At 37.0% G+C, this 16,044-nt stretch overlaps 1 protein-coding gene and 1 long non-coding RNA gene across 2 annotated transcripts; one reads left to right on the forward strand and one right to left on the reverse strand.

The window, feature by feature from the left end:
• Positions 1-1,290: 1,290 nt before the first annotated feature.
• Positions 1,291-11,499, forward strand: fasn2 (fatty acid synthase 2). Its single transcript, XM_056459252.1, has 7 exons — positions 1,291-1,336; positions 1,934-2,032; positions 2,117-2,270; positions 2,399-2,559; positions 3,234-3,440; positions 5,135-5,316; positions 5,398-11,499. Exons 2-7 carry the CDS (start codon positions 1,975-1,977, stop codon positions 10,963-10,965), a joined length of 6,330 nt encoding a protein of 2,109 aa, XP_056315227.1. The 5' UTR covers positions 1,291-1,336; positions 1,934-1,974; the 3' UTR covers positions 10,966-11,499.
• A 2,326-nt stretch (positions 11,500-13,825) lies between these two features.
• On the reverse strand, positions 13,826-15,794 carry LOC130230321 (uncharacterized). The gene is made up of 2 exons (XR_008837947.1): positions 15,636-15,794; positions 13,826-14,225 (listed from the first exon to the last, which is right to left on the reverse strand). It is a non-coding gene; the product is annotated as an uncharacterized LOC130230321 (long non-coding RNA).
• Positions 15,795-16,044: the final 250 nt, after the last annotated feature.

The raw sequence follows: 16,044 nt of genomic DNA on the forward strand, positions 1-16,044 counted from the left end.
TTTACCCAATGAGCACCAGGAGTTATGCATACATCCAAGAAGCAGCCTGTACATTAACAGTGCACTCAGGGGACTTGTTTACAATAAAGAAACAATAAAGTGTGTCATAATAAAATGAGGATGTGTTGAAAAAGAGGAGTTATGGTTTCCTTGTACTTGTCAATCATCAGCTCTTGCGGTTCCTCCTTCTGAAGTAGCCTCATAAATATGGGTCAGACTCTGAGGTTCGTAGAATCATCTCAACAAGACAAGACTCCACATGAGCTTTCAGGCAAGTCTGAATATTTCACTTTCTTTGCCTTCTTTTCACTCTGAACTGTTGTTTTCCAGAAGAAAAAAAAAACAACTGGAATAAGTGGAGAACTACTTTACTGAAGGGGCAAAAGGACTTGATTTCTGAAATATGTAACAAAACCTAGTTTAATGTGAGAATGTGGGTTGATTCGTTGCAAAAACAGAAATATTTATATAAATATTTATATGGCACAACTGACCGGGAGCAAAGCTTATCTTAAGTCAGTTTGCTTCTAAATAAATCTTAATTTAAGTATGTTTAGAGATTACTGTAAAGCAAGACATTGGATGAGAATGTTTGGTCACACTATATTTTATTGTACAATTTATGCTATTAGCAAACCAATAACTAAGAGTATTAGCTAAATATTAACTGGTTGATTATTAATAGTATGGTGGTAGTTCAGAATATTAGGGATGCTGAATAAGATCATACTCATTTAAGTACTAATAAACTGTTAATAACTCAATAAAAAGGCAGGTGATAAGACACTAGTTAATAGTGGGAATTGTTTCAAACTAGAATGTTGCAGAAATTGTTGAAATGGATACTTACCACATTTATTATTGCTAAAAAATAAAGACAAAATCAAACTATTCCCTAATCTTTACAGTCATTATTGTGTGCAGAAATAGAAAACACAATACAAAATACAATAGAAAAATATACAATAATGTTGGTTATTAGAAGAAGTGTGTGATAAAACATACATATACAGATTCTTATGAAAATTAATTATATACATGCATATGTTCCATCTGCATTTATTTTATAAATGATTTCTAGAAACACAATGGAGCTAAAGCAATAGCCCTGCTCATGTTTCCCTTTAACTCTACAGCCCAGAAAAGCTAGTTATAAAGTTAGGAGGATGCTTAAGTGTCTTTTCTGCAGTGCATGCACAATAAGCATGTTTCATCTCTCATGCTATGTACACTTTTCTCTCTGTGAAGCCCTTTACACATCTAATATATATATATATTTCTGTTTATTATAGAAGTTCAAGTCCAGTCACTCAAGTCATTTTCTTACTTTAATCAAGTAAGTCACGAGTCCTCCACCTCTGATTTATAATAATGCTATTAGTATTTGTTAGCAAGGCATATTATGACAGATGTTATTATGACAATAAGTACCTACAAGGAGTAATGCGTCTTAGTAACTATGACCTACTGTTTTAAGACTGCATCTTCATAGTTGCTATTTTTATAGCTTCTTTGTCTTCAGCTGCTCCATGTATAGGGTTAGAGGTTTAAGACTCTTGAACTAATTCCTCAGGGCAGCATGTCTCTCATATTGATATTTTGTAGTTCGTCTTCTACTTTTCTCATATATACGTTATTCTTCTTCATAGTCCAACAAGCCCCCATTGGGCTGTGAGCACAGGGTCCATGAGAGTTCACTGATTGGCAAAATCTGACTTAGCCCCCAGAAAGCCTTCACTAGGCCCTAACCCTGACTCTAACACTGTAACTGTAATAGTGTAACCCGCTGTCCCTGCACAATGTCAACATCTTGATCAGTGTGAGAATCAGAATGTGCTTTCAATTAACAGTTTAAGATCCTTCATGTGAATGTCTTTGTTTCATATTATTACAGTTGTTTTACTTGCCACCATGTTTGTTCTTCCCATCCCAGATGCTGAAAGTAAATGTATCAGCACACAAAGAGTTGGAAACATGATGGATGAGGATACAGAAATAGCTATTGTTGGTGTTGGCTGTCATTTTCCCGGAGGTGATTATTAACAGTTTACAGTGTTTCATTATATCTCATGTTATGATTTTGGACTGCATTCATATTGTATATGTTCTGTTTTAGGTGAGGGACTTGAAAACTTTTGGCGTGTCCTCCTCGAGGGAAAGAACTGTGCTGTTCAGATACCGAATGACAGGTTTAATCTCTCTCAATGGTACGATGCAGAGGAGAGTAAAGCAGGAAAGACCTACACAGCAAAGGCAGCACTCATTGATGGGTAAAACTCTGTGGTCATTCATTCTGCTTATCATCATTATACTTATCCATATTTAGTTAAGTCTGTCAGGTACATAAATAGTACAAAATCACTGTGGCTCCCCATAACTGACCTTAAATTCTTTCTAGATTAAATGAGTTTGACCACAAGTTCTTCAGCATCACTGAGGCTGAATCCCTCACCATGGACCCTCAGCACAAACTCTTGCTGCAGTGCACCTACAGGGCACTAGAGGATGCTGGGATACCCATGGAAAAGGCCAGTGGAACACGAACAGGAGTATATTTGGGTAACATAAACTAAATTAAGTTCATACATTATTACTATTAATATTTGGGTTAACATCTATGTGTGGTCAGTTATTAATCTCAGTGGATTCATATATGCATGTATTTCTAATTACATGAAAAAAAACAACACCTTTTAGTTAATAGGCTAATCCAGTGTTTCTGGAGCACACATATCCAGCCACTACTGCACATTTCACATGTATCCTTTATTAAAACACACCTGATTCTACCTCATTAGCAGGAATGTAAAATCCACACACGGGGCTAAGGTATGCTAAATTAAATGTAAAGTTACAACACAAAGTATTTAGTAGTGCATAAGTTACTAACTAACTTAGTGCTTTGTTATGTCACAACTAGGCTACATTGTAGGCTATGTTGTATGTTGCCCTTAGACAGGGGTGACAAACTCACTTCAGTTCAAATCCTTCTTCAACATAATTGCCTGTAGGTTCCATACCAGCCTGAAGGTCTTAATTAATTGCATCAGGTGTGTTTATTTAGGGTTACAACTAAACTGTGCAGAGCTGTGGCCCTCCAGAAAGTTTGACACCCATGCCCCGGGATCTAAAAAGCGTGTGTCTGTTAAAAGAGACATGTAGAATGTGCAGTGCTGGGCTCTCTAAGAACAAGGTTAGAACAACCTAGTTAAACTTTTGTGTTTGATTTTCAGGGTTAATGAACAGAGACTTTGAGCTGGCAACTGTGAGGATTAATCCAAAACATATCAACCACACCACTGGCACTGGGGTTGCAATGAGCATAGCTGCCAACCGCATCTCATACATATTCAACTTCACCGGCCCCTCATTGGCCATCGACTGTGCCTGCTCATCATCCCTCGTAGCACTTCACTTTGCTTGTCAAGCCATAAAACAAGGTAATCCTCACACATATGTGCTATGTGAACAACATGGGTATTCATTTTTGCTATTTGCATTCTTAAACGTCGCACTTAACAAGTGGATAGTGTTTTTAATGTTACCTGCTACATCATACACCACATGTGCATACCTGTCAACCCTCCCGTTTTTCCCGGGATTCTCCCGTATTTTACAGTTCCATCCCACTATCATCCCGTAAAGGTATTTTCCCGTATTTCTCCTGTATTTCAGCCGAGCCTCCCTTTACGCAAGCCATACCGCTGAACCACCAGGGGCCGCCCCTTGCTCTTAAATGTGATCTGTTCTGTGCTTTCGCTTTGTTTAGGCATTAAAATACTTTGAAATAAATATAAAAATGGCGGGATTCCCTTTACTTTCCATTACAGGTGCCGTCAACCCTTCAAAGGCAATCCTCAAAACAGTCATTTAGCAGTGTGTGACTGCCAGCTGACACGCTCCATAGTGATAAATAGACGCTGTTTCCCAAACGGATTCTGTACACACAATTTGAATTGGAGTGAAAGTCTGGGTTTTGTGTGTGTGTTTGAACAGACATATACACATAATTAATAATAATAATAATAATAATAATAATAATAATAATAACTAAAGATGTCAATCTAAGTTTTTTTTTTCCAAACACAAATAATTTCGTCCTAAATGAGCATTAAAAGTTAGGAAAGCAATTGAATGCTTTCATTATATTGTTAGATGTGTGCATATTTAAAGTGACACCTGTTATTTATTGTAATCAAACAAAAAAAAATTCTAAATAAATAAGATATTCATTCGTTGCTCTTTAATTAGAATGTGTAAGTTATACAGTGAAGAATGGCTAATGAGATTTGATAACTTGATTCTATTTCATTATAATTGCTATTTATTTTAATAAGCTGAACTGTTTGTATTTGCTGCTAATGTATACTATTTATTTTTTCTTTTGTAAATAATAACAATAAAACAAATAACTGACCATTTATTTACAATGAAACAACTCCAAATGAACATATTTAGTAATTTTTGGTGAAGTGGGGTATTCGGGGGAATACCATATTTCTGTGGGCATATCCCTTATTTTCACATCCCAATGTTGACAGGTATGCATGTGCCTTCTGTGTGCTGATATGGTGAATAGTCTGCCATGCTGATTGGTTTAAATTAACTGTCAATTACTTAATCTAACACAGGAAAAGTAATGAGCTGAAGAATAGAGAATGAAAAGAACATTGACAGACTCCTTTTGTTATTATAGTTTCAAGTAATTGTGCTGGTGGTCAGTGTTTATCCACCAGTAAAAGAGAAGGCATACAGAGAGAGTGCTTTAAAGACTGAATGGCATTAGTATTAAAATAGCTCTACAGTGTTCACTCTGTGATCACTGTAAAGCCTCACATGCAACAGGGTTAGCAGGTAAATCGTTTGCTGCTGAACGTACACATTTTAAGTGTGAGAGGTTCTATTTAGTTTATTTAGTCAATCATGATGAACTGAACATATAACATTTAATCTGTATACACCATCACTTAAGAGAAGAGCTTGCCTAATAAGTTTTAATCCACATTGTTGCAATATTATTGCTAAATGTGACTTGTTTAGTATAACACTTATCTGATGTGTGTATATAACAGCACCTTTTAGTACAATAATCTATAGCTTCTGTAATGGTTTTTGTCTGTAATGTGCTCAACAGGAGACTGTGATATGTCTGTGTGTGGAGGTGTGAGTTGCATCTTGGAGCCAGCCCTTTTTGTGGCTCTCTCTAAGGCAAAAATGATCTCACCTGATGGAACAAGTAAACCTTTTAGCAGCAAAGCAGATGGATATGGAAGAGGTGAAGGATGCGGAGTCGTCCTACTAAAGTCTCTCAAAAGAGTATGTTGATAGCAAAACAACAGTATTGTCCTTTATGACAAACTACTGCAAAAACATCAATGTGTTGTCTGTTTTTGACAGGCTCTTGAAGATCACGACCACATTTGGGGAGTCATCGGCAAAACTGCAGTAAACCAAGATGGCCACAGTGTTAGCCCAATCACCAAACCATCCATGGTACAGCAGGAGGAGCTACTCAGAAAAATATACTCAACAGAGGCTGACCTGTGTAGTGTCCAGTACATTGAGGCTCATGGTACTGGAACTCCAGTGGGAGATCCAGTAGAAGCAGGTAGCATCTCAAAAGTCATTGCTAAAGCAAGACTTCAGAAGTCAAGGCCACTCATCATAGGTTCTGTGAAGAGCAACATTGGACATACAGAATCTGCAGCAGGTGTTGCTGGGCTCATAAAGGTTCTTTTAATGATGCAGCATGAAACCATTGTGCCATCACTATTCTACTCTAAAGAAAACTCCAGCATAGACTTGAAATCTCTCAATATGAATATCCCCACCAGAGTAGAAAAATGGATCAATAACGACAGCGCAGGGAGGGTTGCAGGAATCAATAATTTTGGGTTTGGTGGAACAAATGCACACGCAATTGTCAAACAATTTGTGCAGTCAAAAAAGCCAAAATCTCAGCCAATCAGCAAATCCTGTCAGTATTTTGTGGTCTCTGCTGCTTCTGAGAAATCCATGAGAAATATCTTTAAAGACACAGCAGATCAGATCAGTGCAGGGAAAATTTCAGATCTTCAGTCTTTACTGTACACATCTGCATGTAGAAGAAGTCACTTGAAACACAAATACAGGAAAGTCTTTCAAACATCATCATTAGCAGATCTGCAAGACAAACTCACTGCTGCTGTGGATAAAAGGCTAGTACCGTCAAAGACAGACTCCAGGGTAGTTTTTGTGTTTTGTGGTAATGGTGTTACCTACCAGGGTATGTGCCAGCAGCTTCTAAAACATGAGACAGTTTTCAGAGAGGAAATCGTGAAGATTGAAACTTTGCTAAACATCTACAGAAGACAGAATCTGATTGAGATGCTGGAAGGTAGATCTGAAATGAGTAAAGAATTGTCTGATCCACAGCTTGTCCAACCTCTTCTGTTTGCCATTCAGGTTGCTGTTTTCAAACTTCTGAAACACTGGGGAATCAGTCCTGATGCTGTTCTTGGCCACTCTATTGGAGAGGTCGCTGCAGCTCATTGCTCTGGTTTGTTGTCACTTGAAGATGCAGTGAAAGTCATCCACTATCGTAGTTCTTTACAAAGCACTGTGACAGGGGGAAAGATGCTGGTCGTCAGTAATATGGCTGTTTCTGAGATCTTGAACATGCTTCCATCTCATTCAGGAAGGGTCTGTCTCGCTGCCTATAACAGCCCTCAGTCATGCACTCTCTCAGGGGATGCAGCTGAAATTGACAGGTTGCATCAGAAATTGAGCAACTCTACCAATGGGAAAGATTTGTTCCTCCGCATTTTGGATGTACCTGCAGCATACCACAGTCACATGATGGATCCCATAGTATCTCGAGTGAAAGAGAGTATAGGCTCATTACAGACATGTGACTTGGAGACAGAGTTGTTCTCAACAGTGACAGGTGTTAGTTCGTGTTCCACAGATTTTAATACTGGTGAATATTGGGCAAGAAATATCAGACAACCTGTTGAATTTGAACAAGCGGTAAAGTCTGCAGCTAAAAACAAAAGGAATGTGATATTTGTTGAAATTGGCCCACGGCGATCTTTGCAGAGGTACATCACTGAGACTTTGGGGAAAGACATCACTGTGCTTCCTGCAGTACAGCCTGATAAAGATCACGAGACGATGCTTGCAGTTGTTTCTAAATTGTTTGAGCTTGGGGCTAACATAAACTGGGATATGTTCTACAAAGGTTGGGAGGCTGAACCAATACCATTCCCACGTTACCAGTTTGATGATGTGAAAAGAGAACTATTTGCTTTGGATTTGCAGTTGACTGGTACAACTGGGAACCATCCAGTAGTTACACAAATGAGTACAGACAGTTCAGTGTTCAGCTGTGATTTGTCATCTGAATCCGTGGCCTTCTTGCAGGACCACAAGCACAATGGTGTTGCTATCATTCCTGGGGCATTTTATACTGAGTTGGGTTTGGCAACTTTCATGGAATATGCAAAACCCAAGGTTCCACTAAGTTCCCTGCAACTCAGCATAACATTCCAGAGTCCATTGACTTTCACTCAGAATGCCCCTGATATAAAAGTTCAGCTTGATACACATGACAATTTGGCAGATAACACGCTTAACTTCAAAATACAATCAACGTCGGCTGTCTATGCATTTGGCTCTGTAGAAGTAAAACCAGGAAGGATGCCTGAAGAACAGTTCATTTCATTAGACTCTATTTCTAGAAGATGCACATTGCACATGACTTCTGAAGAATTCTACAAGCAACTAAGTCAAACAGGATTCCAGTATGGGTCAGTCTTCAGGAATAAGTCAGATGTTTATTGTGGGGAAGAATTCAGAGAGGCATTGTCTGTTGTGAAGGTCCCAAAGGAATTGCTCCATCAATTACATGAATATCACCTTCACCCTGTGGTCTTGGATTACTTCATGCAACTTGCTCCTGTAACTTTAGGAAATGACCAATCAGCAAGGCCCCAGTTTCCTGCACAAATAGCAAGCCTAACTGTGTTTGAACCACTGCAAGAAGAGCTGGTTGTGTATCTCAGAGCTGTACATGTTGGAGAAGATGGATTTGAAATTTGTGGCTGCTTAGCCAACAAACAAGGTAGGGTGTTGGTTGAAATCAAACATGTGAAGATCAAAATGATAGGAAGTCGTTCTGAAGTAGTCAAGGAGTACTTCTTCCATAACAGTTTTGATATAATCTCTGAAGATACCACGTTGGATACACAGATTAAGGCACTGGTCTTTTCCGACCAGCTAGGAATATTTAAAGCTTTGCAACAGCATTTGGACTCAAGATCTAGATGTGTATCTTTTTCAGACAGTAGCACACTGTTAGAAGGTGGGGTTGAAACTCTTTTGTCAAAGCTAGAAATTTCAAGTGTAAAGAAAAATTTCCAGGAAATTCTGTTCATGTGGAGTGATGCAGACCTAACCACACTTGAATCTGAAAAGGTCCTGGAAAGCATGGCAGGATGCTGTGAGATGCTCAGAAAGACTGTTGGATATCTCAAAGCACTTCAGTTCCCAGGGGTTATCAGAGTAATAACCTATAGATCCTCCGAGAGCATAGTGGACTACATAAATCCTGGATTTGTTTTGACAGGCATGACAAGAGCATGTGCAGCTGAATTGCAAGAGCTTTCATTCCAGCTGATTGACATGGGCTCTGGCACTTCCAAAGACATCAAAGCTTTGGTCCAAGTTCTCAGATCCTACCCCTGTCACAAATATCCAGAGATAGTAGTGAAAGAGGGCAATATTCTCCAACCTGAAATCACCCACACACCTTTGCCAACTATGGCAAACTCTTTGCACAATGTCCACATGTCAGATGAAGAACTCTTCATCTTTCAAACGTCTGACCCATATGTGATGAGAAATTTGTCAGCAACTGAAATGGAAAATTCCATTGAACCAATTCAGGGAAAACATGTTGAGCTTCACCTCAATAAAATCTGTGTTCATTCTTCAGACTACTTTCCAGTCAGCATGTCTGACCTGAGTTATGGTCATACATTGTATTGGAACAAGCACACATCTCAACATCATAACCTCTTAGCCCTTGACTACAGTGGCACAGTCACGGCTGTGGGCAAAGATGTCAGCAAATTTAAAGTTGGTGATCACGTTGTGTCTTGTTACCCTGTGTCTGCCACATCTAAAGTAGTTATCCCAGCAGCTGTTTGCTGCAAAGCAAAAAGGCTTTCATTCCTCAATGACATCCCCTGTATGTCTTACATGGTACTGGCTTGGGAGATCTTGCATAAAGCTCTACCCAAGATTAAAGTGCAAAGAAAACTGGGCATTTTTTCCACAGTTCCCGATTCAGCTTTGATTAATGTCTTACTTGCTATTGCAAACAGATCAGGTTGGAATGTCAAAGTTTGCACACAGACTGATAAGCTTTCTTGTGATTTTAGTGAGGTTGTGGGAGCCGTTTTTCTACCCCCTTATAGTCTAGAAACTGCAGAAGTAGCTAGCCGTATAAAAGGCATCAATGACATTGTGTTTGTCTGTGACAATCAGACTGAGGTGCCACTGAATTCGGCAAGATTCAGAAGTACAAATGAGGAGATCCACTTTCATGTCCTCTTCATGTCCCAAGTACTGCAGAAATGGTCTCTTCAGACACAAATGCCCAAAATCTACGGTTGGCTGAAATCTATGCATTTGAACCGAAAGTCCATGTCTCTGGATACAACAGCTGTTCAAAGAGCGAATTCCCAAGACATTGATCTCATGTCTGTAAAGGAATCTGATTCCTACTTCACATGCCAGATCCTACCCATTATAATCTTGAACAGTGAAGGCAAGAACCAGCTGTCTGAGATTCCAGTGATCCCCAAAAACAGTCTATTCAAGAAAAAATCTGTGTATATTGTCACAGGAGGTCTAACAGGTTTGGGCTTTGAGACAGTAAAGTTCATTGCTCAGAAAGGGGGAGAGAACATCGTCATTCTATCTAGACGTAATCCAAACCCACAGATGCAGCAAGAAATAAGTCAGCTGAGTAGTCGCTGGGGTTCTGTAATTAAGTCTGTGCCATGTGATGTTTCTGTATCTGAGCAAGTGGATCAGACAATTGTCAACATTAAAAAACTTTTTCCATCCAGTCCCATCAAAGGTGTGTTTCACAGTGCCGTTGTCTTGCATGATGGGCTGATTGAACGTCTTGACAAATCTCTGTATGAGAAAGTAATGAGGCCAAAAGTCAATGGAGTGATTAACCTCCATCGTGCTACCATTCAGTGCAATCTGGATTATTTTGTGTGCTATTCCTCCATCTCTGCCTTCATTGGCAATGCCTCACAAACAAATTATGCTGCGGCCAATACATTCATGGACACTTTCTGTCAGTACCGCAGAAACATTGGGCTTGCCGGGCAGTCAATTAACTGGGGGGCGTTGAATCTTGGTCTTCTGTTGGACAAAGTCCATTTCCAAAAATTTCTGGAGGCCAGAGGAATCTTGCTTTTGGAGGTCCCAGAGATCCACGAAAGTCTTGAGCAGTGTCTTTTAATCAACAAACCTCAACAGGTTGTATGTCGATTCAGTTTTAAAAACAGCTGGAACAGTGTTCTCAGTCAAAACAAATCACTGAACGCACGCTTGTTCAAAATAGCAAAAGAGGCCTTCGTTAAAGCTGGGGTGAACCCATCTAGGCCTGAGCAACCCATGACATCCTCCTCTCCTCATGATTATCTGAGGTTCTTGATTAGTGAAACAGCAGGGGTTGAGATGGATGAGCTGAATGATGACGTTCACCTATTTGAACTTGGCATTGACTCAATGTTGGCCATGACACTGCAGAATCATATCTTTACTTACAGAGGCGTGAACATTCCTCTGGTCACTCTACTGGATCCAGATAGCACACTGTCGACAATCACCAAAATCCTGAAGGAGAACAGTGTAGATGAATACCAGATTATATCACATGAGGTCACTTCCACATACTTGTAATGGTGATTTAGATCTCTTCTAAGTTACGTTGTTGGTGTTTTTAAAAGGAAATTCATAACATTTTGATGTGAAATAGCAGTAAGAATAACTTGATTGAATAATGCATTTCTGCCATTTTTATTATGAATAAATTAGCAGTAAGCACAAGATTGACTAGAGGGAACTCTGGCTCTTATCACAGATTAAATTAACTCAACATCAAATTTAACATCATTAACATTTAGACTATGGTCTTAAAATGGTTTATCACTAGGTGAGTTTACATTACAAATCTGTGCAAATCTTTGGGGATTTTTCAAGTATTGATAATTAACTATTGTGAAATCCATTAACCACTGTTGTGGCTAAAACTCTTCATCTTATGTTGAATAACAGTAAATCTGCACATTTTATAGCGCAATTAAATTTAACAGCATGATAGCTCTGTAAATCTGTGAACTTGCTGCAGTGCAAGTTGTGTGTGTGTGTGTGTTTATATATCTTCATACTCTGTGCGACCTGTACATTTGAATAAATAAAAACGTTTCTATTGGAGATTTGCTTATTTTTTTTAATTGTCTGAAAAATCACCTCATGCAAACACAACTTTTTTTGTGTGTGCAATTCAAAACTGTATGTGTGGCACATGCTGATATACCAATACTTTCCTAACAGTTTTTTGAGTTGCTTAAGAGCTCATAGTATATTGTGTTAGAAGTTACAATGAAAACAATAAACAGATCTAGTCAAGTTTGTGTTGTACTCGGTGGTTAATTTGAGCCAGGTATTATCAGACTGCATTCCGGTATTTATTTTAATTAATTCTGCAAGCAAGGCTGTGTGGATTGTATGTGGCACACACACATGAAAGTAGTCACCATGCCCAAGTTAAAGCAGATTTTGGCCTAGTTAAATTAATTTTTGACCAATCAGCTTTCTTACATTTACAGTCACTCTCATTGGTTGGAGATTATTGTTTTGCGTGCAGAGAGCAGTGAAAATAAATGTCATGGTGGCTTTCCTAAATAATATTTGGCAAAGAAGCAGTCAAGCATATTTCAATTTTTAAAAGCACGTGTAAATCTGATAATGAGCCTGATCAAGAAAGATCTCGAGAAGAAGGAACTGTGTCTCTGCATCAGTATAGCGGGAGACCAAAGCAAAGTGAGTCAGCCAGAAAACATGACGGAAGAGGTAACTGTGGGCTCTTCTTGCAGATAAGTTATAAAATATTTTCTTTTAGTAAACTAAATAGTGATGTTTTATAAGATTTATGTTTGTAGCTATATATTTTTATTTGTATGATTGACCCATATATGGCACAAAATAATGAAAGACTGAAAACTGAAATTGTGTGGTGGATGTTGATCACTGTGACTTGTATCCAGATTTTGTTCTAAAATGATTCATTTACAAATTAAGCACTGGTTAGAGTACTTCCAAAGTGCACTGTGGTTTGTATGGCGAAGAAGGTTTAAAAGTAGACTATAATTCTTACTGAATACAAGAAGGATAATGCCTGGTCAGTGCTAACACTTGCCTTTAAAAGGAGTCAAGAGTAGGGTGTAAACCCAACACCCAGACATATTATATGAGCAGTTACAATAAAACTAAATCCAAAAATGAATCTCCTTTTATTTACAATGTCATATTTATGATTACATTTTTTTTAACATTTGTCCATGACAGGTCAAGTCATCTTTATTTCCATAATACTTTTACAATGTATATTGATGAAGAAAAGTGAATACAACCTAAAACAGTATTTCAGATTGGGGAACATTACAGCATTAAAGGGAGTCATGAGAGTAGTGGCAGAATGCTGGCGTAGTTCAAGTTCAATTAAAACTGATTCAAATCAACTTAATGCAAATGTTACTGTGGAAGGACGATCAACTTAAGAGCAGCTCCAATTTTGTTTTAGAGAAAGTTATTTATTACTTATTTTATTGCTCATTACTTGTTACTTATTTATTATAGTTTGGTTGGAATTTAAAAAATAAAAGAAAGTAAAACCACTAATGTCAGCATTATTAGCCCCTTAAGTAATAGTTAGAATATTTCCCTTTGAATGCTGCAGAACAAACCAAAAAACTGTTGTCCATTGACTTGCTAATTAACTTCCCTAGTTAACCTAAATAACAAAGTTAAGCCTTTAAATTACGCTTTTAGCTTAATACCAGAGTCTTGCAAAATAACTAGAAAAATTATTTTATATACATTTCATATACTGCCATCATGGCAAAAAAAAGAGATTGGTCATTAGAAATTATTTATTAAAAGTATTATGTTTAAAATATCTTTAAAAATATCTGGTAAAAGAAAGGAAATTTAACAAAAGGGCAAATAATTTTGTTATCAACTATGTGCATGAAATACTGACTTAAAGCCTGGATATAAAATGACGTTATAATGATGCTTAAAGGTGCAGTACACTGTAAAAAGTATGACCTAGATCTAACTTATAAAAAGTGAGGCAAGTGGCTGCATCGGACGTTTTAGATTGAATCAACTTCCAGCCTTTTTTAAGTATATTAAACACTAAAACATTGCTTAAAACAAATGTAACAAAATTAAGTTGAGCCAACTAATATTTCTAAAATTACTCAAATCAGATAAACTTACTTTTTTTGTTAAACCTAACTTATTTATACATTGCTATATGTTGCCTGAACTTATTTTAATTAGGTATTAAGAACTTTATTATCTAAATAAAATTAACCATGCATATGTCATTTAAAATGAATTCAATTGACTTCTGGCTGTAACCTCAGAAAATAAATCTTCATTTTATATTCTAAGCACACTATACAGTGATTAAGTAAAAACAGATAAACAGACTTTAAGGTCAATAACAATTAAATAAGAATGGGACGATGGATTAAAGACCATAACATTTATTCAATGTCAACCAGTGTCCCTTTTAAAAGTGTCTACAAAACAGGCCATTAATGTGGCTGCACATACACAATACATAAATAAAAACATTAATAATGCCAGATCCTATTGAGAAATCATCTAAGACAACTCAGTGAGATCTGTATACTTTGATGAAGATTTAGGATGCATAAGGTCCAGTCCCACAAAGAGTCTCTGATATATGTCAAATAATGTATACAATTTTGATGTAAGTCGAGGACATCGGTAAGTCCAAACAGGAGCCATCATGCACATGACAGGTTTGGTAAACCTCTGACAGTCCTATGATTATCCAAACTGTGTTGGGCTGATGTCAAATTTTTCCCGTGGGCAGCCGCATGCACCTCTGATTCCACACAACTCTATTGGTGGAGAGAAAAAAGAAACAGGAGTTCAGGTGGTTGATACTAAATAATATTAAATAGCTAAATAGCAAATATCTTAGATAAACTACAAGTGAAGTTACAAAAGTGCAGTGAGAATGATACATGGATGAAACACCTTAGTTTATCAGTTAAAATTTACCTTTGTTAAACTTCTGTATTAAAAAAAAGGCTATATAGGTTATTGTGTACTTACATTATTCCAGGTGTTTTTAAGAATCAAATTCTAAAGAAAACTGTGATTTTATTCAGTGTAACAGTGTATGGTATTTCGGTTGCCTGTCAATCAAGGAATTATTTAAATTTAGGTATTACATTTTCAGTTTATTTTTGCAACTTATAAAGCATAAAAATATGTATGTAACTTACATATTAAACAGTTTGAAAATGGCGAATATAAAATCTATGATTTAACTGTCATCTTCATTTTGCACCAAACTTTGCATAAGTCATAATACAAAATTAAATAAATACATTGCCATTTTACATATTACATTAAAGTTTACATTACATTTTTGCTGAAGCTACTTTTAATTTACTTTTTCTCCAAATTTAATGTTACTGGCAACTGACAGTTCAGTGAATCAGTGTTTTCAGTTAGCTTTAGTGAAAGACTGACAGATAATAAGAAACTGCATTAGGATATTTTTACTGTTTGTTCATTGCACACATACAAAAAATCTTCAGATATCAAATGCAATTCTATGGAGCCCACTATTGTTTGCAATTTTACCCATGTTTTACTTACCTGCAAATAATTATAGCTGTAATCGTATCTAATGTTTTTCTTAACAAAATAATCAAAATCACTTTGGTATCTAAAGACCAAGAAAATGCATTTTAGAATGAGGTGCGTACATTTTATATGGTTCTGTAAACATAAATGTAATTTAAGTTCAAATAAATTATAAATCTGTAATTTATTCACTTTGCAGTATTAACAAAAAACTTATGGACTAAATCTCTAAAACCCAAACCTTAAGCTACTTAATGTTACGCTAAACACAAACTACTGTTCCATACGTTTCTGCATTTAATATGCATCCTTAATGTGCTGATAATAACTTAGGTTAGCTAGCCAAGTTAGCGCTAGCAAACTGCACCCACCCCCCGACCGCCCACCAGAGACCTCGTTAATCCGTTCGGTAACGTTAGTTATACCTACTAAGTGTTTTAAAACTACTTTAACATTTTTTTTCTCAGGACTATCAGTTTTAATCGTTAGCATGAACTAGCGTTGGTTAGCGTTAGCCAACTTAGCTTTCCATGTGAGAGCAGTCTGTTACCTGACGTTACAGTACAATTTACAAGCTAAAACCTCACCTGCCTAGTGAAGTCGGCAGTTTAGCATGACTTTGCCATTATCATTCGGCTACATTTGCAACTTACCGTGTTAATCAGATTCGCTGCTGCGAGCAGTAAATGTCGCCCCTTGTAGATGCTGCGTGTGTCTGGAAAGTGGCGGGCAGTGAAAATGGGGTCACGCAGAATTATTAAAATCACGTTTGATGAACAGACCTGCCACACATCGACAGCTGCTCTAATAAATTGTCTGTGTCAACTCACTTTTATAACATTTATTCTACACAATAACCACATACAAAAATATACTCAAATAAATTGCATTAGTTTTATTTAAAATATACTGTTATATAAAAACGGATCTACTTTAAGTAAAGAATAAGCAAATTGATATTTTTTGGTATAAAACAAATATAATTAACTAGATTGCAATTATTTAAAGTATATAAAACCAACTTTGTGAGTGTAGCACTTTTTACAGTGTAGGCGGTTGTCT

This window comes from Danio aesculapii, chromosome 6, assembly GCF_903798145.1.
Source record: "Danio aesculapii chromosome 6, fDanAes4.1, whole genome shotgun sequence".
Taxonomy (NCBI): Eukaryota; Metazoa; Chordata; class Actinopteri; order Cypriniformes; family Danionidae; genus Danio; species Danio aesculapii.

Coding starts and splice junctions, on each gene's coding strand:
- fasn2 (XM_056459252.1), top strand. CDS start 1,975: ATGATGGATGAGGATACAGAAATAGCTATTGTTGGTGTTGGCTGTCAT. Junction 2,033..2,116: donor TGGCTGTCATTTTCCCGGAG/GTGATTATTAAC, acceptor GTTCTGTTTTAG/GTGAGGGACTTGAAAACTTT. Junction 2,271..2,398: donor AAGGCAGCACTCATTGATGG/GTAAAACTCTGT, acceptor AATTCTTTCTAG/ATTAAATGAGTTTGACCACA.